This window comes from Arachis hypogaea, chromosome 15 (assembly GCF_003086295.3).
Source record: "Arachis hypogaea cultivar Tifrunner chromosome 15, arahy.Tifrunner.gnm2.J5K5, whole genome shotgun sequence".
Taxonomy (NCBI): Eukaryota; Viridiplantae; Streptophyta; class Magnoliopsida; order Fabales; family Fabaceae; genus Arachis; species Arachis hypogaea.
The window spans coordinates 24,739,293-24,765,156 of record NC_092050.1 but is presented as its reverse complement, the minus strand read 5'-3'; the positions used below and the strand labels follow the sequence as shown (position 1 = coordinate 24,765,156).

General features: G+C 39.8%; 1 protein-coding gene and 1 non-coding gene across 2 annotated transcripts; both read left to right on the top strand.

Moving 5' to 3' along the window:
• Window positions 1–8,894: 8,894 nt before the first annotated feature.
• LOC140179165 (uncharacterized) lies at window positions 8,895–22,749 on the top strand. Its single transcript, XM_072217820.1, has 5 exons — window positions 8,895–9,593; window positions 19,543–21,078; window positions 21,244–21,630; window positions 21,721–22,470; window positions 22,669–22,749. Exons 1-5 carry the CDS (start codon window positions 8,895–8,897, stop codon window positions 22,747–22,749), a joined length of 3,453 nt encoding a protein of 1,150 aa, XP_072073921.1.
• LOC112752805 (small nucleolar RNA R71) lies at window positions 15,244–15,351 on the top strand. The gene has a single exon (XR_003177220.1). It is a non-coding gene; the product is annotated as a small nucleolar RNA R71 (small nucleolar RNA).
• Window positions 22,750–25,864: the final 3,115 nt, after the last annotated feature.

Below are 25,864 nucleotides of genomic sequence, written 5' to 3'. Positions count from 1 at the left end.
ACCACTAACAATAGCGACGAAAACAAAAGTGGAGGTAATGTGGCGATGGCATTGGCTCCTCACACAACGAAAGAGGAGAAGGATGCAGAGACTCAAACTGGTGAAGCTGGAGGCGATGCGGTTGCAACATTGAATTCTCAAGTCGTCGAATTCTTAACTTGTCATTCAATGATAGTCAGTGACAATAATGAACCAAATAACAGGTAGGAGGTGGGCGTAGATTCACTACAAGAAAACACCAATTTAGATATATTTGAAAAGTGTAGCTAAAAGTGAAAAAAAATGATGCCTTAGGCTATGGCTACGCTTTTTGGGGTGATTCCTATTCGGCCGTTGCCTATTCTCAAAGACTACACTTTTCTGCATCAAAGACTACGCTTTTAGCGTTTGGGAATAGGATGCGCTTTTCAAGTGATGCTGTTTAGGACCAAAGGCTACGCTTTTCAGCTTCTATTTTTGCCAGAATAGGCTACACTTTTCAACGCTACTGCATCACCTATAAAACGTAGCCACATTGTATACCATAGCTATTTTTTATAAGTGTAGCCTTAGGTCCCTCATTGTTTTTTTTTTTTTATTTTCTGTATATATATATATATATATATATATATATATATATATATATATATATATATTCTAATAATTTTTTGTACAACATGATATTTAATATATGATTACATATATAATTCTGTATTTTAATTGAATGAGTTAAATATTATAAAATAAAAATAAATACACAATTATACTAAATTAAAAAATATTCTAGCAAAGCACAGTAAATACATTCTAAAGATTCACAAGCACTATAATACTATAGTATATTAGTACATAAAATAATAGATCCAACTATCTAATTGAACAATCATTCAACAATAGAGAAAAAAAATGAAACATGTCTAAAGTGTAAACTACTAATTTTCATGTATCAATGAATATAAAGAGGATTACAAATTAAGTCTAAAATTAAAATAAATAAAAAAAAAAAGAGAATAAACAAAGACCTTAGTGCCCTGAGTACTAAGTCCCTATCAGTTGTATGCTTGAAAATCATTTGAACATTCCCCACAAAGAAAGAGAATTTTTTGTTGGAGCCACTTATGTTGCTTGGTAGTGCCTTTACAAAGTGCTGAATAAATTCAGAGTGCCCTTCATAAGTGGCAGCAGTAATGAGATTACCATCCACCATTGTTGCTACCATGGTGTTTGGTTCAACCCAATGAGCACTGGAGGCAACCGATGTCGGTTTAACAGGAGAAAAAGCGGTGCACTTGTGATCTTTAGCTACACCTGCAGCCGTCAGAATCAACTGTCCGTGGCAAATGAAAGCAAGTGCTTTTCCAAAACTGAAAAATTTGATCACCAGTGCCACAACAAGAGAATCATGAGCAAGATACTCTGGTGCTCTTCCACCCAATAACATCACCCCGTCATAGTTTGCAGCATTAATTGAAGTTTGGTAGGAAGAAATGCTTTTATTAGCAAACATAAGGACACTAACACGTGAAAGAAAAGAAAGTATGGGAGAAAAGATAAAGAACACTAGCTATTCTATTTAGGTGCAAAATCCTGGCTATTCATTAGAAAATGATTCTATGTCTGCATATCTTGATATGCTTAACCAATAATTTGGAATTAAGAAAACAATCATTTGAAAAGAGAAGTGTTAAGACCATACTCACTCACTTTTGCAGTTCATTCAGTATTGGAGAAAGAAAAGTAATCTGGATCTCAAATATATATGCATTTGCTTCAGCCTCTAAAATATCTTTAAATCACACAAATTAAGCATGAAAAAGGCAAGTATCAATAGATTATAAACCATGGCAATTTGTCACAATATTGAATATCAAAAAGGAAATGAAATTTACAAGTTATAATGCAGTCAGGAAAAAAATCAACATAAAAATTAAATTTTAATATATTTTTAGCAGTAAAAGGAATATCTAATGTAACAAACTTCTAAATTATATATAATAAGTTGATTCTGTGTATTGTTAGTATTAATCAATAACAACATGCCAATATTTGATGGAAAAATCACTATTAATTAGGTGTGTATGAATTTTCTGGTTTTGTAAGAAAATTAATTAAGTGTGTAGAATCTGTTCAATCCTACTTAAAAGACATAGGATTCTGCAAAATCATTATTTTTTAATGTGTATTTTCATAAATCAATTTGCAGATACTGGTTTCACATGTATTGAACATTCAGGATACGCAAATTATTTCAACCATAATAGATATGTATATAGAAAAATTAGGAATAAGGTAGAAAAATCGAAGCAAAAGTGTCAATGCACATTGGTTATCTCTATAGAGCAATTAAATAAATCAATGCAGATCAATTAAATAAGTGCCGTATCTAAAATAATGAACAAGCTATAAACTAAAGGTATAGTTCTGATCAAGCCCAGAAAAATATAAGTTAATAACAAGAAATTAGCCTTATTAACCAAAGCTGGAAGTTTAGAAGAAACAGAATAAAAGGGCTATAAAAAGCTCATCTTATCCAAATTATCAATGTGAACAGAACCAGGAGAAATTGTTTGGTTAGTTACTTCAACTGAGATAAAATCTGAATTATATATCAGCAAAAAAACCACAAGAGAAGGGCAGGTCAAAAAGTCTATACTTGTTAACAATAATTTAAAAACAAGTTAATCAGATTTATATTTTGTAACTCATTAACATAGATATATCTAACTGATTTTGATATCTATGTGCACAAAATTTGCTAGAAAGAACTGAGAATGATAGAATTACTGGTATCCATATTTGGAACAGATGAATAAATTGTACAGCTAAAGAAGTGCATAAATAATATTCTAAATACACTTAACTCAGTTTCTTATATGACATATTTAATTACTAGTTATAAAACAGAAGAGAATTAAGTACATTTGTATGCCAAACTATTAAAAAAGCATACACTTATTACTTTTTATTACTTTTTGGTTTACTTTTTTTATGTATTACTATTAAAAGGCAAGAAAATATATGTATAGATATAAGACCATTGAATAATTGAAACTATTAAAACATATGTCCTCATATCACTCACTCTCTAGCAAGCTCTACATAAGACCATGCACCATCCTTTACCTTCTCATCCAATCATAATCCAAAACAAATTAAATTAATTTACACACAAATCAAATCAAAACACATGGAATTAGTTAACATATAGAGTGAAGAGGAAGTACCTATCATAGATTTGAACATGTTACATTATGGATGCCATTCTTTGCTTATCAGCTTCTGGAAGTGATTCCAAACCAGTTAACATGCTCTTATCCATGATTCAATTCAATTCAACTCAACCTAGTGTTCTTCATTCACATTAATCAAATATATCACACACCTCAAGCAATTATAGTACATCCACTTCAATCTCGTTAATTAAAATAAAATAGTAACAAAAAAACCTATGGAGACGGAATCTTTGGACCAAGACAGAGGGAGCAAAGGCAATCGGAGAGTTTGGAGAAGAAACTCAAACCCTAGGAACAAAATTAAAACCAGTTAACTAACAATAATATAGGATGAAATAATCACAAACAGCACAATCTAATCACAATTAAGCCACAAAAGCACAAAGAACAGCAGGACAGCAGCATATTTACAATAAATAATCACAAACAGCAGTAAGAGCTAATTAAGAATCAATTAATCAATGAATGAACAATCAAAAACACAAATCATTCAAGAATAATTCAAAGATCAATAACCCTTATGAACAAAGCAAAAAAATGAACAATGTCATTACACTATTACAGTGAGCCACGAACAGAGCATTGACCTTCGAAGACGGCAAGCTGGCGATAAACACGACGACAGACGACGGCGAAGAGCTGCGAAACAGGACTGGAAAGCAAACATTGGCGAACGAGGGATTGAGGGACCTCGAGAACGACGAACCATGAGGATTACAAACGACCACAACGAACCTAGTGGTGATCTTGAGCGCGGCGGGCGGCAACGGTGAGATTGATGGTGGCGTGGTGAAGGCTAGGGTTTTCACAACCTTACAAGGAAGAGCTGTGAGATGGACGAATGGCGGCAGAGCACGACTAAGGACGATGAGCAGATAGACGAGTGAGACAGTGACAGTGGTGCACGACGACGGAGGGCACAACGACAGGGAGATTGAAGAAGCGGCTAGGGTTTTGTTATTTCATGCTTTGGTAGGAAAGAAGGAATGACCGAATGAGAGAGTGCAGGGCTTCGATGATGAGAAGAAAGAAACAAAAGAAAATTCACTAAGTGTCCTATACATGTGTATTTGGCGTTTTTACATTAGGCAGCGCTTTTAAAGCGCACCCAAAACATAACAAATATGCTACTCTTTAAAAGTGCTTCCTTTGGTATGAAAAGTGTACCTATAGACATCAACATAAGGCTACACTTTATAAGTGATTTTCATTATATCTAAGGCTACACTTTTTAAATGATGCCACAGTTGTGTTTCCTATTCTCTTATAAAAGGGGAACACAGAGAAAAGCGTAGCCTATTCATAGAATAGGTACACTTTTCAAATGTAGCTTAAAAAAAGTGTGGCTGAATGGGTATTTTTCTTGTAGTGATCTTTTTTAGAATGTTTATTACAATCTCGACTCAAAACAGGAAGCAAATCATACGAAAATGACTTATGTTACACTAATTACTCCTCATGAGCATTGCCATCAAGAAATAACTAGCATCTATAACTATTCTAAGGCAAAATAACATGCAACAACGATTCACTCCTAATCATCTATTATAACATCAAGCTACTAGTGCTAACCACATATTATAACCTGTCAAACTAAAACTAGTAATAACCATTTATTACAACGTGTCAAACATCACCTACGGGTGGATAATGACAATAGGTTGTGGGGGGGAGGGGGTACAACGGTGAAAGTTGGGGGTGAAAGAGGAAATAATGGTGAAGTTGGTGAGGGAAAGTTAAAGTTGGGACGAAAAAAGATGGCACTAAGGCTACAACAATGGGTGGTAGAATGGGAAGCGCTGAGGTAGTGGTAGTGGTGATGGTGGAGTGGAAAGGAATGGTGTTGGTTGATGATAAAGATAATGACGATAATAATGAAAAGTGAAACAGATGAAATGGCTGTTAAAATTTTTTGTGGTAGGATTTTATTGATTGTTGACTTTTGTCTTTGTGAAAACGGATTGAATGTTTAAGCTTGATATTCCTAAAAGAATAATATTACATATCCAAGTATTTTTATTAACCAAGTCCAACCAAGTTGGTTTAACATAATAAAAATTATTTATGACTAGTATTATTCCAAGTCTTATTGTTCAACTTGGTTAGACTTGGTTCATAAAATGACTTGGATGTGTAGCATTACTCTTCCTGTAAGTCCATAAAGTGATTGAGTGATTCACTTTGAATTTTGGATGTCATTATATATTATTATTGGTTCTTGGGGACTAATAATTAGTGTACATGATAAGAAAAGATAACGGTGCAGACGTTGTGATCTAAGTCTTTAATTTTATTTATTTATTTATTTATTTGATGAAGTGGGGGGATAAACGCCCAAAAAAAATAAAAGACTAAACAGAAACAATCCTAGGGAAATAAACTCCCAAAGCATCAGTGCTAAATCAAATGGAGATACAAGGTGGTAAAGAAGAATAAGTATAAACTCCATATGGTAGCACATGGCTGAAGCTTGCTAATCTGTCCAAACACGAGTTTGTCACACAGAATTCATGGTGGATCTCCCAATTGTTCATCTTCTTGCATCTGTCTTTTATAGCTTTGTTGAGGAAACTGGCTCAATAAAATTCATGCTCCTCGTGAGCACAAAGCAAGGCGGTCACCTTTGAGTCTAATTTGATACTTAAGCAAAAAATGCCAAGACAAATGTCTAAGTCCAAGCCGAGAAGAATTCTCTATAAAATTGCTAGTGTCACTGTGCAGAACCTATATTTGTACTGGAGGCAGCAACGAAATTTCCTTCATGATTTTGTATTATACCCCCGCAGGCTGTTGCACCATTTTTGGAAACAGACCTGTCATTGTTAAGTTTGAAAAAAGGAGGGGTGGGAGGCAGCCATAAAATACCTTTTTCCATGAGGGTTCTAACCCTTTTCTTGGATTTGAGGGTCTCCTCCTATGCCATGAAGTAATCTATAGCTAAGAAAGTTGCCATGTTGTGAACCGAATCTTCTGTAGGAGAGGAATTAGGATCGAAGATGCACTTATTTCTCCTGTACCAGAGAGTGTTTAGAGTACTAGGAAAGAGTAAGGGCCATGGAATCCTTTTGTGGTGGGACTGAGCTGAGAGATTCTCCCTAAGCCAGGAAAGGAGCAGCTGTTGGAAGAAGCAAGTCAACTTGATTTTGTCATCTATGCTCATCCATGTATTTTGCGCGACCCTACAGTCTCGAATGGAGCATAGACTCAGTGGAGATACCACAAATAGAACATAAATCATTTTCAGCTATATGTTGTCGATGTCCTAGCTCATTAGTGAGGAAAGCTTCATTTGTAACTACCCAACAGAAGGCATGGATTCTCTGCGAAGCCGCCAAGTTCCAAACTATTTTAAACAAATCAGCTTGCGGGTCGTCAAAGGAACTCAAATACAAATTGCTGGTAGATCTTAAGGAGAAGATACCCTTCGAGATTAGAAATCAAGCGATCTGATCAGCACCCATATTTGGCTCAGGGGGCTTCATAGCTCTGAAAATATCAATCCAATCTTCCCCTAACATGTTGCAGATAAGATCCCAATTCCAGCTTCCATGCACCACAAAGTCTCAGACCTTCTCTTCCATTACATTTAGTTGAAGATTCTCAAGAGCAAAATCTAATCATTTATTTATTCCTGGCACCCAGTGATCATGCCAAAAGCTAACTTTATCTCCAGTGCCAATCCTCCAAGTGAGATTTTTTGTGAATTTTGGCCATACTTGTGAGATTCCATTTCAGATGTTGGAGCATATCGCGGGGTTTTTTATGTCTAGCAGAATGTCATCACCACAATCATATTTTGAGCGAAGAACCTGCACCCAAAGATCGTTTCTGTTGTGGATTATCATTCCAGGAAGCTTCATCATGTTGGCATTGTTCATAATTCGTGCAGATCTAAAACCTAAGCCACCTTGATTTTTTGGCAGACAGAGGCGATCCCAACCCACCAGATGTGGCTCCGTTTCAAGATTCGTACCTCCCCAAACAAAGTTCCTACATATACAATCAATTGTCACAAATATTTATAGGAATCTTTATTGTTTGCATTATGTAGGATAATATTGTTGCTAGAGCAGATTTTGCTAGAGTTATCATTCCCGCCAAAGATAGGTTATGAGATTTCCAAGAGCTCAAACTGTTCGTGTAAGGCCCACATCGGTTGGGGAGGGGAACGAAGCATGCCTTATAAGGGTGTGGATACCTCTCCCTAGTATGACGCGTTTTGACGAGTGAGTTTGGGGGGCTTCGGCTAGCATCCCTATCGTCAAAGGCAAAATCGTGAGGCCTTGTGTGCCAAAGCGGACAATATCGTACTAGGGGGTGGTCTGGGCTGTTACAGATGGTATCAGAGCCAGAACTCGGATCGATGTGCCAACGAAGGCGCTGGACTCCCTTAGGGGGTGGATTATAAGGCCCACATCGGTTGGGGAGGGGAACGAAGCATGCCTTATAAGGGTTGTGGATACCTCTCTCTAGCATGACGCGTTTTGACGAGTGAGTGTGGGGGGCTTCGGCTAGCATCCCTATCGTCAAAGACAAAACCGTGAGGCCTTTGTGCCAAAGCGGACAATATCATACTAGCGGGTGGTCTGGGCTGTTACAGATGGTATCAGAGCCAGAACCCGGATCGATGTGCCAACGAGGGCGCTGGGCTCCCTTAGGGGGGTGGATTGTAAGACCCACATCGGTTGGGGAGGGGAACGAAGCATGCCTTATAAGGGTTGTGGATACCTCTCTCTAGTATGACACGTTTTGACGAGTGAGTATGGGGGGCTTCGGCTAGCATCCCTATCGTCAAAGGCAAAACCGTGAGGCCTTGTGTGCCAAAGCGGACAATATCGTACTAGCGGGTGGTCTGGGCTGTTACAGTTCGCCATTCGGTCAATAACAAACTGAAAATCCTCTTTCTTAACTTGGCTATGGAGTAAAGGAACACCTAAATACTTTCCCAGATTATTGATCAAACGCATGCCCAATGCCCTACTAAACTCCACCTTTCTGTCTAGCAACATATTTACCGAGAAAAAGATGCAAGACTTAGTATAATTTACTTTTTGCCCATAGCAGTGAAAAAAAAGATCCAGAATGTTCTTCATGATATAAACCTTTCTAGAGTTGCTTTGTCGAATAGAACTGATACGTCACCCTTATCCTCGGTTGCGCAATAAGCTCGGCACGTGAATCTTAAAGCTCGGTCCCGTATCAGCCGTCCGAAAAGCTCGGCAGAAGAGCAGGACTGAAACAGCATCACTTAACCGAAAATAAGAAACGTGCCTAGCTAGTTTATAGCACCAAAACAGAATATCATAACCAACCTACAAACTAGGACTTATCCACTAACGGGTAAAAATAAACTTCTATAAAACCGAGCCAATATCCTCGGTTACGATCAGGTTCTATCACTCTCATCCTTCTACTCTTTACTCTTAACTCACTCACTGAGAATCATTACTGACTTGAGCGTCGGAGTATCTTGTGCAGGTATTCCCACCGCGGTGTTTGACTTCCGGCCGATGTAAAGCTCTTCCCTTTCATTGGCAATCTGCTCGGAAGCGCTTAAGCTCGGCCTCCCTAGTGTTCAGACGAACCAATTGGCGCCCACCGTGGGGCCCGGAGTACATCTAACCCCATTTTTTCCTTCGTTTAGTCTTCTACTTTATTTTGCAGGATTTTCGATCCTCGGACATGGCTGACAAGGAAAATCCACAACTCTCACAGGATGACCTCCTGGCTCAAATCGCCGAGCTTCAAACGGAGGTACGAAGAATAGCCGAGCTCTCAACACAGAACAATGGAGAGAACTCCAAAGGCTCGGCTCAAAGTGCTACGGACCCTTTAAACATCATCCCGCCAAAGAAAAAGCTCACTCTCGACAACCCTTTCTCCAAGGAGATCACAAATTACCAGATGCCAAAAAACTTTACGCTGCCCACCGCGCTGGAGCCGTACATGGGGTTCGGCGACCCCCGAGCCCATGTGAAGAAATTCCAATCAATGATGTTTTTCAACGGCCCTAACAATGAACCCGTCCTCTGCCGAGCATTCCCCACATACCTAGATGGTGCTGCGTTACTCTGGTTTTCTAAACTTTCTGCAGGTTCGATTTCCTCCTTTGAAGACCTCGCCAGATCATTCATTAATTATTTTACTGCATCAAGAATCTACGTACATGGCTCGGACTATCTCGGCACCATCAAACAAGGTCAGCACGAGAGCCTGAAAGACTACATGACCAGATTCGCTGATGCCACTATGGAGATCCAAGACTTGGACCCGGCCGTTCACCTGCACGCTCTCAAAGCCGGCCTCAGGCCTGGAAAATTTTGGGAGACCATTGCCATAACAAAGCCGAAGACGCTAGAGGAATTCCGAGAAAGGGTGGTGGTATGCGAAATTGTTACTCAGGTTGTGAATTATTGTTCGAAATTGATTCCCTAGTGATGGCACCAAAAACGGATGCACAGAACCATGGTCTAAACATATCTTCACAACTTCGCATAACTAACCAGCAAGTGCACTGGGTCGTCCAAGTAATACCTTACGTGAGTAAGGGTCGAATCCCACGGAGATTGTTGGTATGAAGCAAGCTATGGTCACCTTGTAAATCTCAGTCAGGCGGATATAAAATAGTTATGTAGTTTTCGAAATTTAGTAATAAAAGAAGGATAGAAATACTTATGTAGATCATTGGTGAGAATTTCAGATAAGCGTATGGAGATACATTCGTTCCTCTGAACTTCCGCTTTCCTGCTGTCTTCATCCAATCCATCTTACTCCTTTCTATGGCTGGCTTTATGTAAGGATGTCACCGGTGCCTATGGCTACTTTCAATCCTCTCGGGAAAATGGTCCAAATGCTCTGTCACAGCACGGCTAATCGTCTGGAGGCATCACCCTTGTCGTTGGTTGCATCCTATTCCTCTCTGTGAAAATGGTCCGATGCGCTGTCACTGCATGGCTAATCATCTTGGAAGTTCTTGATCATACTGGAATAGAATTTACTATCCTTTTGCGTCTGTCACTACGCCCAGCACTCGCGAGTTTGGAGTTCGTCACAGTCATTCAATCCCAGAGTCCTACTTGGAATACCACAGACAAGGTTTAGACTTTCCGGACTCTCATGAATGCCGCCATCAATCTAGCTTATACCACGAAGATTCTGATTTAGAGATCTAAGAGATACTCATTCAATCTAATGTAGAACGGAAGTGGTTATCAGGCACGCGTTCATAGGGAATGATGATGATTGTCACGTTCATCACATTCAGGTTGAAGTGCGAATGAATATCTTAGAAGCGAAATAAGATGAATTGAATAGAAAATAGTAGTACTTTGCATTAATCTTTGAGGAACAGCAGAGCTCCACACCTTAATCTATGGAGTGCAGAAATTCTACCGTTGAAAATACATAAGTAATGAAGGTCTAGGCATGGCCGAATGGCCAGCCCCCAAACGTGATCAATAGATCAAAAGATAATCCAAAGATGATTCCAAAGATGTCTAATACAATAGTAAAAGGTCCTATTTATAATAAACTAGCTACTAGGGTTTACAGAAGTAAGTAATTGATGCATAAATCTACTTCCGGGGCCCACTTGGTATGTGCTTGGGCTGAGCTTGAAGTCTACACGTGGAGAGATCATTCTTGGAGTTGAACGCCAGTTTTTGTGCTAGTTTGGGCGTTGAACTCCACTTTGCAACTTGTTTCTGGCGCTGGACGCCAGAATTGGGCAAAGAGCTGGCGTTGAACGCCAGTTTGCGTCATCTAAACTCGGGCAAAGTATGGACTATTATATATTTCTGAAAAGCCCTGGATGTCTACTTTCCAACGCAATTAGAAGCACGCCATTTTGAGTTCTGTAGCTCCAGAAAATCCATTTTGAATGCAGGGAGGTCAGAATCCAACAGCATCAGCAGTCCTTCTTCAACCTCTGAATCTGATTTTTGCTCAAGTCCCTCAATTTCATCCAGAAAATACCTGAAATCACAGAAAAACAAACAAACTCATAGTAAAGTCCAAAAATGTGAATTTAACATAAAAACTAATGAAAACATCCCTAAAAGTAACTAGATTCTACTAAAAACATACTAAAAACAATGCCAAAAAGCGTATAAATTATCCGCTCATCACAACACCAAACTTAAATTGTTGCTTGTCCCCAAGTAACTGAAAATCAAATAGGATAAAAAGAAGAGAATATACTATAAATTCCAAACTATCAATGAAACATAGCTTCAATCATATGAGCGGGACTTATAGCTTTTTGCCTCTTGAATAGTTTTGGCATCTCACTTTATCCATTGAGGTTCAGAATGATTGGCATCTATAGGAACTCAGAGTTCAGATAGTGTTATTGACTCTCCTAGTTCAGTATGATGATTCTTGAACATAGCTTCTTTATGAGTCTTGGTCGTGGCCCTAAGCACTTTGTTTTCCAATATTACCACCGGATACATAAATGCCACAGACACATAATTGGGTGAACCTTTTCAGATTGTGACTCAGCTTTGCTAAAGTCCCCAATTAGAGGTGTCCAGGGTTCTTAGGCACACTCTTCTTTTGCTTTGGACCTTGACTTTAACCGCTCAGTCTCAAGTTTTCACTTGACACCTACACGCCACAAGCACATGGTTAGGGACAGCTTGGTTTAGCCGCTTAGGCCAGGATTTTATTTCTTTAGGCCCTCCTATCCACTGATGCTCAAAGCCTTGGGATCCTTTTTGTTTACCCTTGCCTTTTGGTTTTAAGGGCTATTGGCTTTTTGCTCTTGCCTCTTGGTTTTAAGAGCTTTTGGCTTTTTCTGCTTGCTTTTTCTTTCCATTTTTTTTTTCGCCTATTTTTTTTTCTGCAAGCTTTGTTCTTTGCTGCTTTTTCTTGCTTCAAGAATCATTTTTATGATTTTTCAGATTATCAAATAACATGTCTCCTTGTCATCATTCTTTCAAGAGCCAACATATTTAACATTCTTAAACAACAACTTCAAAAGACATATGCACTGTTCAGGCATTCATTCAGAAAACAAGAAGCATTGTCACCACATCAATATAATTAAACTAAGTTCAAGGATAAATTCAAAACTCATGTACTTCTTGTTCTTTTGAATTAAAACATTTTTTCATTTAAGAGAGGTGATAGATTCATAGGACATTCATAACTTTAAGACAAAGTTACTAACTACTAATGATCATGTAATGAAGACACAAACATAGATAAGCACTTAACATAGAAAACGAAAAACAGAAGAAATAAGAACAAGGAATGAATCCACCTTAGTGATGGTGGCGTTCCCTTCTTGAGGAACCAATGATGTCCTTGAGCTCTTCTATGTCTCTTCCTTGTCTTTGTTGCTCCTCCCTCATTGCTTTTTGATCTTCTCTAATTTCATGAAGGATGATAGAGTGCTCTTGATGTTCCACCCTTAATTGTCCCATGTTGGAACTTAATTCTCCTAGGGAAGTGTTGATTTGCTTCCAATAGTTTTGTGGAGGGAAGTGCATCCCTTGAGGTATCTCAGGGATCTCTTGATGTGCAGCCACATGTTCTACCACTGAGCTATAGACCCTTGAGATGAATCTTTCCATCTTCCATGACTCGGAGGTGGAAGCCTTTGTCTTCCCTTCCCCTTTTCTAGAGGTTTCTCCGGTCTTAGGTGCCATCAATGGTAATGGAAAAACAAAAAGCTTATGCTTTTACCACACCAAACTTAGAATGTTGCTCGCCCTCGAGCAAAAGAAGAAAGAATAGAAGAAGAAGAAGATATGGAGGAGATGGAGGGATGTGTGTATGGATGTGAGTGGTGAATGGAAAACAGAAGGGATGATCATGAATGGAGAGGGAGAGGGTGAGGTGGGTGGGGATCCTGTGGGATTCACAGATCCTGAGGTGTCAAGGATTTACATCTCTGTACCCAATTAGGCATGCAAAATGCCCTTGCACACAACTCTGGGCATTCAGCGCCAGATTGGTGCTTGTTCTGGGCGTTGAACGCCCATTTGTGGCCCATTTCTGGCGTTGAACGCCAGAACCATGCTTGTTTTGGGTGTTCAGCGCCAGCTCTTCTCCAGGGTGCATTTCTGGCGTTCAAATGCCCAGATGCTGCCCATTTCTGGCGTTCAGCGCCAGAACCATGCTCTGTTCTGGCGTTGAACACCCAAAACATGCTTCTTACTGGCGTTTAAATGCCAGTAAGGTCTTCCTCCAGGGTGTGATTTTTCTTCTGCTGTTTTTGATTCCGTTTTCAATTTTTATATTTATTTTGTGACTCCACATGATCATGAACCTAATAAAACATGAAAGACAATAAAAATTAGATAAATAAACATTGGGTTGCCTCCCAACAAGCGCTTATTTAATGTCAATAGCTTGACAGTGGGCTCTCATGGAGCCTCACAGATGTGCAGAGCTTTGTTGAGACCTCCCAACACCAAACTTAGAGTTTGGATATGGGGGTTTGACACCAAACTTAGAGTTTGACTGTGGGGGCTTTGTTTGACTCTGCTTTGAGAGAAGCTTTTTATGCTTCCTCTCCATGGATGCAGAGAGAGATCCTTGAGTTGTAAACACAAGGTTGTCCTCATTTATTTGAAGGATCAATTCTCCTCTGTCCACATCAATCACAGCTCTTGCTGTTGCTAGGAAGGGTCTTCCAAGGATGATGAATTCATCCTCATCCTTCCCAGTATCTAGGACTATGAAATCAGTAGGGATAGCCTTCAACCTTTACTAGCACGTCCTCTACTTGTCCATAAGCCTATTTTCTTGAATTGTCTGCCATCTCTAATGAGATTTTAGCGGCTTACACCCCAAAGATTCCCAATTTCTCTATTACAGAGAGGGGCATGAGGTTTATCCCTGAACCAAGGTCACACAGAGCCTTAAAGATCATGGTGCCTATGGTACAAGGTATTAAGAACTTTCCAGGATCCTGTCTCTTCTGAGGCAATGTCAGTTGATCCAGATCACTTAGTTCATTGGTGAACAAGGGAGGTTCATCTTCCCAAGTTTCAATACCAAATAATTTGGCATTTAGCTTCATGATTGCACCAAGGAACTTGGCAGCTTGCTCTTCAGTAACACCCTCATTCTCTTCAGAAGAGGAATACTCATCAGAGCTCATGAATGGCATAAGGAGGTTCAATGGAATATCTATGGTCTCTAATTGAGCCTCAGAGTCCTTTGGTTCCTCAGGGGGAAGCTCCTTATTGATCACTGGACGTCCCAGGAGGTCTTCCTCCTTGGGATTCACGTCCTCTCCTTCCTTTACAGGTTCGGCCATGGTGATCAATTCAATGGCCTTGCACTCTCCTTTTGGATTTTCTTCTGTATTGCTTGGGAGAGTACTAGGAGGGATTTCAGTGATCCTTTTACTCAGCTGGCCCACTTGTGCTTCCAAATTTCTAATGGAAGACCTTGTTTCATTCATGAAACTCATAGTGGCCTTAGATAGATCAGAGACTAAATTTGCTAAGCTAGATGGATTCTGCTCAGAATTCTCTGTCTGTTGCTGAGTGGATGATGGAAAAGGCTTACTATTGCTAAACCTGTTTCTTCCACCATTATTAAAGCCTTGTTGAGGCTTTTGATCCTTCCATGAGAGATTTGGGTGATTTCTCCATGACAGATTGTAGGTGTTTCCATATGGTTCACCCATGTATTTTAACTCTGCTATTGCAGGGTTCTCAGGATCATAAGCTTCTTCCTCAGAAGATGCCTCTTGAGTACTGTTGGATGCAGCTTGCATTCCATTCAGACTCTAAGAAATCATATTGACTTGCTGAGTCAATATTTTATTCTGAGCCAATATGGCATTCAGAGTATTAATTTCAAGAACTCCCTTCTTCATAGGCATCCCATTACTCACAGGATTCCTCTCAGAAGTGTACATGAACTGGTTATTAGCAACCATGTCAATGAGTTCTTGAGCTTCTGCAGGCATTTTCTTTAGGTGAATGGATCCACCTACAGAAGTATCCAATGACATCTTTGATAGCTCAGATAAACCATCATAGAATATATCCAGGATGGTCCATTCTGAAAGCATGTCAGAAGGACACTTTTTGGTCAGCTGCTTGTATCTTTCCCAAGCTTCATAGAGGGATTCACCTTCTTTCTGTCTGAAGGTTTGAACATCAGCTCTAAGCTTGCTCAGCTTTTGAGGAGGAAAGAACTTGGCTAAGAAAGCCGTGACCAGCTTATCCCAAGAGTTCAGGCTGTCTTTGGGTTGAGAGTCCAACCATATTCTAGCTCTGTCTCTTACAGCAAAAGGAAAAAGCATGAGCCTGTAGACTTCAGGATCTACTCCATTAGTCTTAACAGTATCACAGATCTGCAAGAATTCAGTTAAGAACTGAAAAGGATCTTCAGATGGAAGTCCATAAAACTTGCAGTTCTGCTGCATCAGAGGAACTAGCTGAGGTTTCAGCTCAAAATTGTTTGCTCCAATGGCAGGAATGGAGATGCTTCTTCCATGTAAATTGGAATTAGGTGCAGTAAAGTCACCAAGCATTCTCCTTGCATTATTGTTGTTGGGTTCGGCTGCCGTCTCCTTTACTTGTTCGAAATTTTCAATAAGGTTGTCTCTGGATTGTTGTAATTTAGCTTCTCTTGGTTTTCTCTTCAAAGTCCTTTCAGGTTCTGGATCAGTTTCAACAAGAATGCCTTTTTCTTTGTCCCTGCTCATAAGAAAGAGAAGAGAAAAAGAAAAGAAGAGGAATCCTCTATGTCACAGTAAAGAGGTTCCTTATTGTTAGTAGAAGAAGAAAAGAAGAAAAAAATTCGAACACATATAGAAGAGGGGGTTCGAATTTGGTGAGTGATGTGAGGAAGAGATGTTAGTAGATGAATAAATAAATAGAATAAGATGAGAGAGGGAGAGGATTTTCGAAAATAATTTTTGAAAAAGGTTAGTAATTTTTTGAAAAGTTTTTGAAAAAGGTTAGTAGTTTTTCGAAAATTAAAATAAAAAAATCAAAATAATTAGTTAATTAAAAAGAATTTTTGAAAACGAGGGAAGATATTTTCGAAAATTTAGAGAGAGAGAGTTAGTTAGGTAGTTTTGAAAAAGATAAGAAACAAACAAAAAGTTAGTTAGTTAGTTGAAACAAATTTTGAAAATCAATTTTGAAAAGATAAGAAGATAAGAAGTTAGGAAGTTAGAAAAGCTATTTTGCAATCACTTTTTTTTAAAAAAGGTAAGATAAGAAGATATTTTTGACAAGATATGATAGAAATTAGTTTTTGAAAAAGATTTGATTTTCAAAATCTCAATTAATGACTTGATTCACAAGAAATCACAAGATATTATTCTAGAACTTAAAGTTTGAATCTTTCTTAACAAGTAAGTAACAAACTTGAAATTTTTGAATCAAAACATTAATTGATGATGTTATTTTCGAAAATATGATGTAAAATTAAGAAAAAGATTTTTGAAAAATATTTTTGAAATTTTCGAAAATAACTAAAAAAATTGAAAAAGGATTTGATTTTTGAAAAAGATTTTGAAAAAGATAAGATTTTTTTTAAAAATTGAAAATTTGATTTGACTCATGAAAACAACTAGATTTTAAAAATTTTTGAAAAAGTCAAATCTAATTTTCGAAATTTTAAGAGAGAAAAAGGGAAAGATATTTTTTGATTTTTGAATTTTTTATGATGAGAGAGAAAAAACAAGAAAAATGATGCAATGCATGAAAGTTATGGATCAAAACAATGAATGCATGCAAGAATGCTATGAATGTCGAGATGAACATCAAGAACACTATGAAGATCATGATGAACATCAAGAACACATTTTTGAAAAATTTTTAATGCAAAGAAAACATGCAAGACACCAAACTTAGAATTCTTTAAGGCTTAGACATAAAGAATTCAGGAATGCATATGAAAAACAAGAAAAGACTCAAAACAAGAAAACATCAAGATCAAACAAGAAGACTTACCAAGAACAACTTGAAGATCATGAAGAACACTATGAATGCATGAATTTTTCGAAAAATGCACGATGAATATGCAATTGACACCAAACTTATAACATGACTCAAGACTCAAACAAGAAACACAAAAATATTTTTTATTTTTATGATTTTATGAATTTTTTTGGATTTTTCGAAAATTATTTGAAAAAGAAAAATAAGGATTCCAAAATTTTTAATATGAATTCCAGGAATCTTCAATTCTTAGTCTAAAGCTCCAATCTGAGGGTGAGGCATGGCTTAATAGCCAGCCAAGCTTTAGTATGCTATTACATGCATCAGCTAATTTGCTAAGAAAGACAAAGAAGCTCTTCTCTTGAGTATAAGTGAAACCTCTGTCCAAAAGAATTTAGACATGGTTTTATAGCCAGCATGCTTCAACATGCTTCATGAAACTCTAGAATTCATTCTTAAAAATTCTGAAGAAAAATTATATTTTTGAAAACATTTTTATTTTAAAATTTTTTTTTTCGAAAACAAAGGAGACATTTTTGAAAGATTTTTGAAAAAAATTTTTTTGAAAATAAAGCAAAAAGAAAATTACCTAATCTGAGCAACAAGATGAACCGTCAGTTGTTCAAACTCGAACAAACCCTGGCAACGGCGCCAAAAACTTGGTATGCGAAATTGTTACTCAGGTTGTAAATTATTGTTCGAAATTGATTCCCTGGTGATGGCACCAAAAACGGATGCACAGAACCATGGTCTAAACATATCTTCACAACTTCGCATAACTAACCAGCAAGTGCACTGGGTCGTCCAAGTAATACCTTACGTGAGTAAGGGTCGAATCCCACGGAGATTGTTGGTATGAAGCAAGCTATGGTCACCTTGTAAATCTCAGTCAGGCGGATATAAAATAGTTATGTAGTTTTCGAAATTTAGTAATAAAAGAAGGATAGAAATACTTATGTAGATCATTGGTGAGAATTTCAGATAAGCGTATGGAGATACATTCGTTCCTCTTAACCTCCGCTTTCCTGCTGTCTTCATTCAATCCGTCTTACTCCTTTCTATGGCTGGCTTTGTGTAAGGATGTCACCGGTGCCAATGGCTACTTTCAATCCTCTCGGGAAAATGGTTCAAATGCTCTGTCACAGCACGGCTAATCGTCTGGAGGCATCACCCTTGTCGTTGGTTGCATCCTATTCCTCTCTGTGAAAATGGTCTGATGCGCTGTCACTGCATGGCTAATCATCTTGGAGGTTCTCGATCATACTGGAATAGAATTTACTATCTTTTTGCGTCTGTCACTACGCCCAGCACTCGTGAGTTTGGAGTTCGTCACAGTCATTCAATCCCAGAGTCCTACTCGGAATACCACGGACAAGGTTTAGACTTTCCGGACTCTCATGAATGCCGCCATCAATCTAGCTTATACCACGAAGATTCTGATTTAGAGATCTAAGAGATACTCATTCAATCTAATGTAGAACGGAAGTGGTTGTCAGGCACGCGTTCATAGGGAATGATGATGATTGTCACGTTCATCACATTCAGGTTGAAGTGCGAATGAATATCTTAGAAGCGAAATAAGATGAATTGAATAGAAAACAGTAGTACTTTGCATTAATCTTTGAGGAACAGCAGAGCTCCACACCTTAATCTATGGAGTGCAGAAACTCTACCATTGAAAATACATAAGTAATGAAGGTCCAGGCATGGCCGAATGGCCAGCCCCCAAACGTGATCAATAGATCAAAAGATAATCCAAAGATGATTCCAAAGATGTCTAATACAATAGTAAAAGGTCCTATTTATAATAAACTAGCTACTAGGGTTTACAAAAGTAAGTAATTGATGCATAAATCCACTTCCGGGGCCCACTTGGTGTGTGCTTGGGCTGAGCTTGAAGTCTACACGTGGAGAGGTCATTCTTGGAGTTGAACACCAGTTTTTGTGCCAGTTTGGGCGTTGAACTCCACTTTGCAACTTGTTTCTGGCGCTGGACGCCAGAATTGGGCAGAGAGCTGGCGTTGAACGCCAGTTTGCGTCATCTAAACTCGGGCAAAGTATGGACTATTATATATTTCTGGAAAGCCCTAGATGTCTACTTTCCAACGCAATTGGAAGCGCACCATTTTGAGTTCTGTAGCTCCAGAAAATCCATTTTGAGTGCAGGGAGGTCAGAATCCAACAGCATCAGCAGTCCTTCTTCAACCTCTGAATCTGATTTTTGCTCAAGTCCCTCAATTTCAGCCAGAAAATACCTGAAATCATAGAAAAACATACAAACTCATAGTAAAGTCTAGAAATGTGAATTTAACATAAAAACTAATGAAAACATCCCTAAAAGTAACTAGATTCTACTAAAAACATACTAAAAACAATGCCAAAAAGCGTATAAATTATCCGCTCATCAGGCGGCAGGTCAAATGGAGATCGAAGAACTCCGAGAAGCCCAAAAGTCGGACAAACAACCACATCAAAGAGATGAAGAAAGAACTCTCAGATCGCCAGGCAACAGGGACACTAAGAAACTTCCCAAGCCCGCGTCAAAGTACAACACATACACCAGATTCAATACCAGAAGAGAAAACATCATCAGAGAAATCCTCAACACCAAAATCATAAAGCCACCAGCCCGAGCAGGAAACTACCAGGATCAAAGGTTCGTGGACAAGACAAAGCATTGTGCCTTCCACCGGAAGTTCGGTCACACTACGGACGACTGCATCGTCGCGAAGGACCTCCTGGAAAGGTTAGCACGCCAAGGGCTCCTGGACAAATATATCGAAACCCGGAAGGGCAGAGGAGGAAACTCGGAATGGGTAGAGCATAAGCAAGCAATGGCCAACGATAAAAAAGATAGGACAACTTCTGATCCACCAAGAGGAGTCATTAACCACATATCGGGGGGATTCGCAGGCAGAGGAGAAACAAGCTCGGCCAGAAAGCGAAGCTACAGAGCGATGCTAGCGATCGAAGGAACCATACAACTAAGGAAGGACAAAGAACCAGATGTCACAATATCCTTCAACCAAGCAGACTTCAGATCAGCAAGCCCTAACCTCGACGACCCCGTGGTAATTTCCATCCAGGTCGGAGAACTGTTGGTAAGAAAAACATTGTTGGATCCAGGTAGTAGTGCTGACGTTTTATTTTACTCTACTTTTACAAAAATGAAATTATCAGAAAAATTGATACAACCCTCCTCCGGAGAGCTAATAGGGTTCTCCGGAGAGAGAGTCCTCATAATGGGACACATATGGCTAAAGACCACAATGGGAGAAATCCCTATGTCAAAGTCAATCGATATTCAATACCTAATAGTAAACTGTTACAGCCCTTACAATATTATACTTGGAAGACCCGCCCTGAATATATTCAGGGCAGTGGTGTCCACATTACATCTGTGTGTCAAGTTCCCAGCACAGGAAAACAATATCGCTACGGTGTATGCCGACCATCAAGAAGCTCGGCAATGCTACAACGCTGGCCTAAAACCAGTTCAGACAAAACAGGAAGCTCGACCCCAGGTACAAGCAATCCACACATCTACCAACACAGCGACGCTAGCCGACCTTGACCCAAGGGAAGACCTCAATGAAAGACCTCGTCCAATGGACAATCTTCAACAAGTAACACTAACAGCAAACGACAAACAATGCACATATGTTGGAGAAGCACTAGAAGGGGTAGACCGAGCAAGACGCATTCACATACTGTGCAAGAACGCTGACCTTTTCGCATGGACACCAGATGACATGCCCGGAATAAACCCAGAAGTCATCTGCCACAAGCTAGCAATCGACAAAACAATCCGACCAATTGCACAGAAGAAAAGGAACCTCGGAGAGGAGAAAAAACAAGCAGCACTTGAAAAAACCCAGAAGCTCCTCAATGCAGGCTTTATCAGAGAAATTCGCTTCACCACATGGTTGTCCAACGTGGTAATGGTAAGGAAGAGCTCAGGTAAATGGCGCATGTGCGTCGACTTTACAGACTTAAATAAAGCTTGCCCTAAAGATGCATACCCATTGCCTTGAATTGATAAATTAGTTGATAACGCCTCTGGTTTCAAAGCTTTGAGTTTTATGGATGCATACTCTGGCTATAACCAGATTCTAATGCACCCAGAAGACCAAAGCAAAACAGCTTTTATAACAGAACATGGGAATTTTTGTTACAAGGTAATGCCCTTTGGCCTAAAAAATGCAGGTGCAACATATCAAAGGCTAATGGACAAAGTATTCCAGCAGCAGATAGGCCGCAATATGGAGGTCTATGTAGATGACATGGTAGCCAAAACACCTATGCAGGGGTCACACTGTGACGACTTAGTAGAAATCTTCAAGCAACTCCGAGCATATAACATGAGGCTCAATCCAGACAAATGTGCGTTCGGAGTTCAAGGAGGGAAGTTCCTTGGATTCATGTTAACGTCTCGAGGCATCGAGGCCAACCCAGAAAAATGCAAGGCCGTTCTGAACATGGCAAGCCCAAAAACGGTAAAGGAAGTCCAACAACTCGCAGGATGAATCACTGCTCTATCACGTTTTCCACCTGCAGTGGCAAACCGATCTTATCACTTTTTCCAGACATTCTCTAAAGGCAGGAAGTTCAGCTGGACAGACGAATGTGAGAATGCTTTTACCGAACTCAAACAACACCTAACATCACCACCAATCCTCCAAAGGCCCGAGACAGGTAAGCCACTGTATTTATACCTATCAGTATCTAACCATGCTATAAGCTCGGTTTTAGTAACAGAAACAGGAAGAAAGCAAAACTCAGTATACTTCATCAGTAGGGTACTACAACCAACAGAAACACGATACCCGAAGATAGAACAACTAGCGCTAGCACTAATCACCACAGCAAGAAGACTGCGGAACTATTTCCAGAGCCACACAATCATAGTACGAACGGACCAACCGCTAAAGCAGATATTAACCAGACCCGAGCTCACCGGCAGATTGATAAAATGGTCGGTCGAGCTCTCCGAGTTCGACATCCAATACGAATCAAGGAAAACACTGAAGTCACAGGTGCTAGCCGACTTCATATCGGAGATGACTAACGACACACATAATATAGAGGTCAGTTGGAGCATACATGTGGATGGAGCGTCAAACAAAGAAGGCAGTGGAGCAGGGATACTACTAAAAGAAGGAGACAAAGTGGTGGCCGAGCAGTCACTACAGTTCCGCTTCAACGCAAGCAACAATCAGGCAGAATATGAGGCCCTACTTGTTGGACTAAAGCTCGCCCTACAACTACAAATACCTCGAATAACAGCCTACTGCGACTCTTCGTTAGTGGTACATCAAATAAAGGGCGAATTCCAGGTAAAAGATCCTTTGTTAGAGAAATATTGGCTCATAACAAAGGATCTAATTTCAAAATTTAAAGAATTCGATATTATTCATGTAAACCGAGAACAAAACACTAGGGCCGATGTATTATCTAAGTTGGCCACAACTCGGCAAGCCGAAAACACATCGACACTGTCCCAGCTAACACTTGACAAACCAAGTTTTGAGCAGGATACAATTTTGAGCATTACACAGGCCCCAGATTGGCGAACACCTTTTCTCGATTACATCAACAGGCACTACGCCAAGTGACGAACTGAACTTGCCGCTCTTCCGAAGAAGAGCAAGCTTTTATACAGTGCTCGGAAACACCCTATACAGGCGGGGACATTCACAACCACTACTCAAGTGCATCAGCAAAGAGGAAGCCGAGGAAGTTATGGCTGAAACACATGAAGGAGTCTGTGGCAACCATATCGGCGGCCGAGCATTAGCAGCAAAGATCTTGCGAACAGGATACTATTGGCCGACGATAAAAAGGGACTGCATCACAAAGGTCAAAACATGTGATAATTGTCAAAAGCACGCCACCCTCTCAGAGACCCCAGCCGAGGAGCTCCATACCATAGAGGTAAGCTGGCCTTTCGATAGGTGGGGGTTGGATATCCTCGGACCTTTTCCGAAAGCGCCAGGCCAGGTAAAGTTCCTCTTAGTATCAATTGACTATTTCTCTAAGTGGATAGAAGCACAACCACTAGCGCACATAACAGCAGAAAAAGTACGATCTTTTCTATGGAAAAATATCATATGCAGATACAGTATCCCAAGGGAGATAATCTCGGATAACGGGAGACAATTCACAGATCATAAGCTCGCCACCTTTCTGACAAATTTCAACATCAAACATCACTTCAGCTCAGTAGAGCACCCGCAGACTAACGAACAAGTTGAATCAGCTAACAGAATTATTTTACAGGGATTAAAGAAAAAGCTCGGCGAAGCTAAAGGAGAGTGGGCCGGCCTCATTCCAGAAATTCTATGGAGTTACAACACCAGCATTCAATCTGCCACAGGGGAAACTCCCTTCAAATTGGTATACGGCGCAGAAGCGCTCATTCCAATAAAGGTCAGCGTCCCAACCTTAAGGACCAAGCTCTATAACCAACCAAATAATCAACAAGCCCGGACAGCCGAATTGGACCTTGTAGAAGAAGACAGAGACATTTCCGCCATAAAGCAGCGAGCCAGAAAAAGATACCTAGAGCGAAGACACAACAAAAGAGTAGTTCACAGGTCTTTCAACAATGGAGACCTCGTACTCAGACGAACAGAAGATGCTCGAAAACCACCAGCACATGGCAAATTAGCGGCAAATTGGGAAGGCCCTTTCCGAGTTATTCAAAACCTCGGAAAGGGGGCTTACAAACTAGAAACCCTCAGCGGAGAACAGCTATCAGGAACATGGAATATCTCCTCCCTAAGGAAATATCAGTCATAACATAGTCTGTAAAATAGCGAATGATGGTACTCTTTTTCCCCTCCGAAGGTTTTTTCCCAAAACACACGGGTTTTACTCGGGAAGGGTTTTAACGAGGCCGGACGCAACAAATCATTGTACCCATACAACTCACTGTGCAATTAAAATAGTTCTCATCCTGACAGTTATCATATGTTTCAGTTAATAAACGCTCTGAATTATCCGAGCACTATCCTCGGAAACCTAACATCACGAGCCGAGCATATTCCTCGGGAAACTTCCACCATAAAAATAAGTCAAAATTTTTCTAATAAACAAACTAATCCGAGCTTCATACTCGGAATTCAAAATGCGCATAATCAGCATTATACTCGGAAAGATACAAATTATCATCAAGTCGCTCATAACAAATCTTGAGCGCTTCCATGCAAAAAACACAAATTGCAACACTAGAGCACCCGCTCTCATTTTAACAAGTTCGTTCAAAAGAAAAGAAAGGGCTTCGATCATCTTCAATACATACATTCGATTGTTTCCAATAGATAATCATACCCAAAATATCATATTTATAAAATGTCATCATTAAGCCGAGCTATAAGCTCGGAAACCAAAATATAATCACCGATAACAATATTTGGGAAACACCCAAAAAGACAAAACAAGAAAGTTCTAAAGAACCACGACACTACATACAAAGCTCACAAACTTAAAATCTATTCAACTTTGTCACCAATACTGGATCCCTCGCCTTCATCAACAGCAGCAGCATCGTCTTCCACAAGCTCCCCACCCACAACTACCTTGGTCGCATCAAGCTTATCCACGTCCGACTCAGGAAATAATACCCGCACTTGAGAGGTGGCGCGTTCAAATCCTTGTGCAAAAGCCTCATAGACTTCGGCCTGCAACTCCTTAATCCGTGACCCCAAGCGGTCATTTTCAACCTTAGAAGCCTTCACCTCCTCTGCAGATGAAAGCCGAAGGCGTTTCTCCTCAGACAGATCAGAAAAAAGCTCTGTGATGGTCCTCTCTTTCTCCTCCAAAGCCGCGGAGAGCTTGGCAACATCTAAAGCAGACTTATTATCCTTCTCAAGAGCAAGCTCTTCAGCACGACCAACAGCCACGATGCGCGCACCGATCACCTAAGACATATTATAACAGCGTCACAACAATAACAGCATTACAACAATAACATATAAATAGAAGTCACAAACACTTACCTGTAGGAAACGGCTGACTCCTACGTGCCCGATGTCCTCAATCATCTTCAAATCGTCCGGGAAGCAGCAGAGTTCATCTGCCATAACAGAAAAAGGATATAACTTACCCCATAAAGACCGGCTATGTACATCCTCTGAATACCCATGTAGTTTCTTCTGAGACTCATAAGCAGACTCCACTCGCTGAAGCTCCATAGAAGACTCTCCTTCCTTCAGGAAAGCCTCAGCGATCTTCTCTGTCGCAAGACCCCTCTTTCGTTTAGACTTAAGGGCAGGCTCGGGCTGAATCACAAGACCTTTGTCAGCATTGGTAGCCGAACTCTCCTTTTCAGCTTTCTTCCGCTGATTAAAGAACGACTTCAAACCAGCAGTAGTAATTGTAGGCGCCTTGTCACCTGCACAGAGGGCCAACAGAATAAGAACAAACAAGGACAAAACAACAAACAAAGCAAAAACAACCAATTTACCTAGATATCTCAGAACCGCCTCTCTATCAAGATCCCATTTTAACAACTCGGACACAGATAGTAATCCCTTTGGGCCCAACTTCTCAAACAGAAACTCCATCACCAGTTGATCATCAACCGACCTATCATCCACGTCTAAGGCTTGCACAGGTTCGGAACACCAATATAGAGGGAACTTCTCAACAAGAAACTCATTTAGATAGAACGAAAACTCCTCGGGTACACTCCTCACTTTAGCATACATGGTTTTAAAATCCTTAAAA

What these genes read in the sequence shown, in the direction of transcription:
- LOC140179165 (XM_072217820.1), top strand. Translation starts at nt 8,895, where the DNA reads ATGGCTGACAAGGAAAATCCACAACTCTCACAGGATGACCTCCTGGCT. An exon ending in AATTCCGAGAAAGGGTGGTG is followed by an intron (nt 9,594 to 19,542) that starts GTATGCGAAATT and finishes TCCGCTCATCAG; the next exon opens with GCGGCAGGTCAAATGGAGAT. An exon ending in AAATAAAGGGCGAATTCCAG is followed by an intron (nt 22,471 to 22,668) that starts GTAAAAGATCCT and finishes AGTTTTGAGCAG; the next exon opens with GATACAATTTTGAGCATTAC.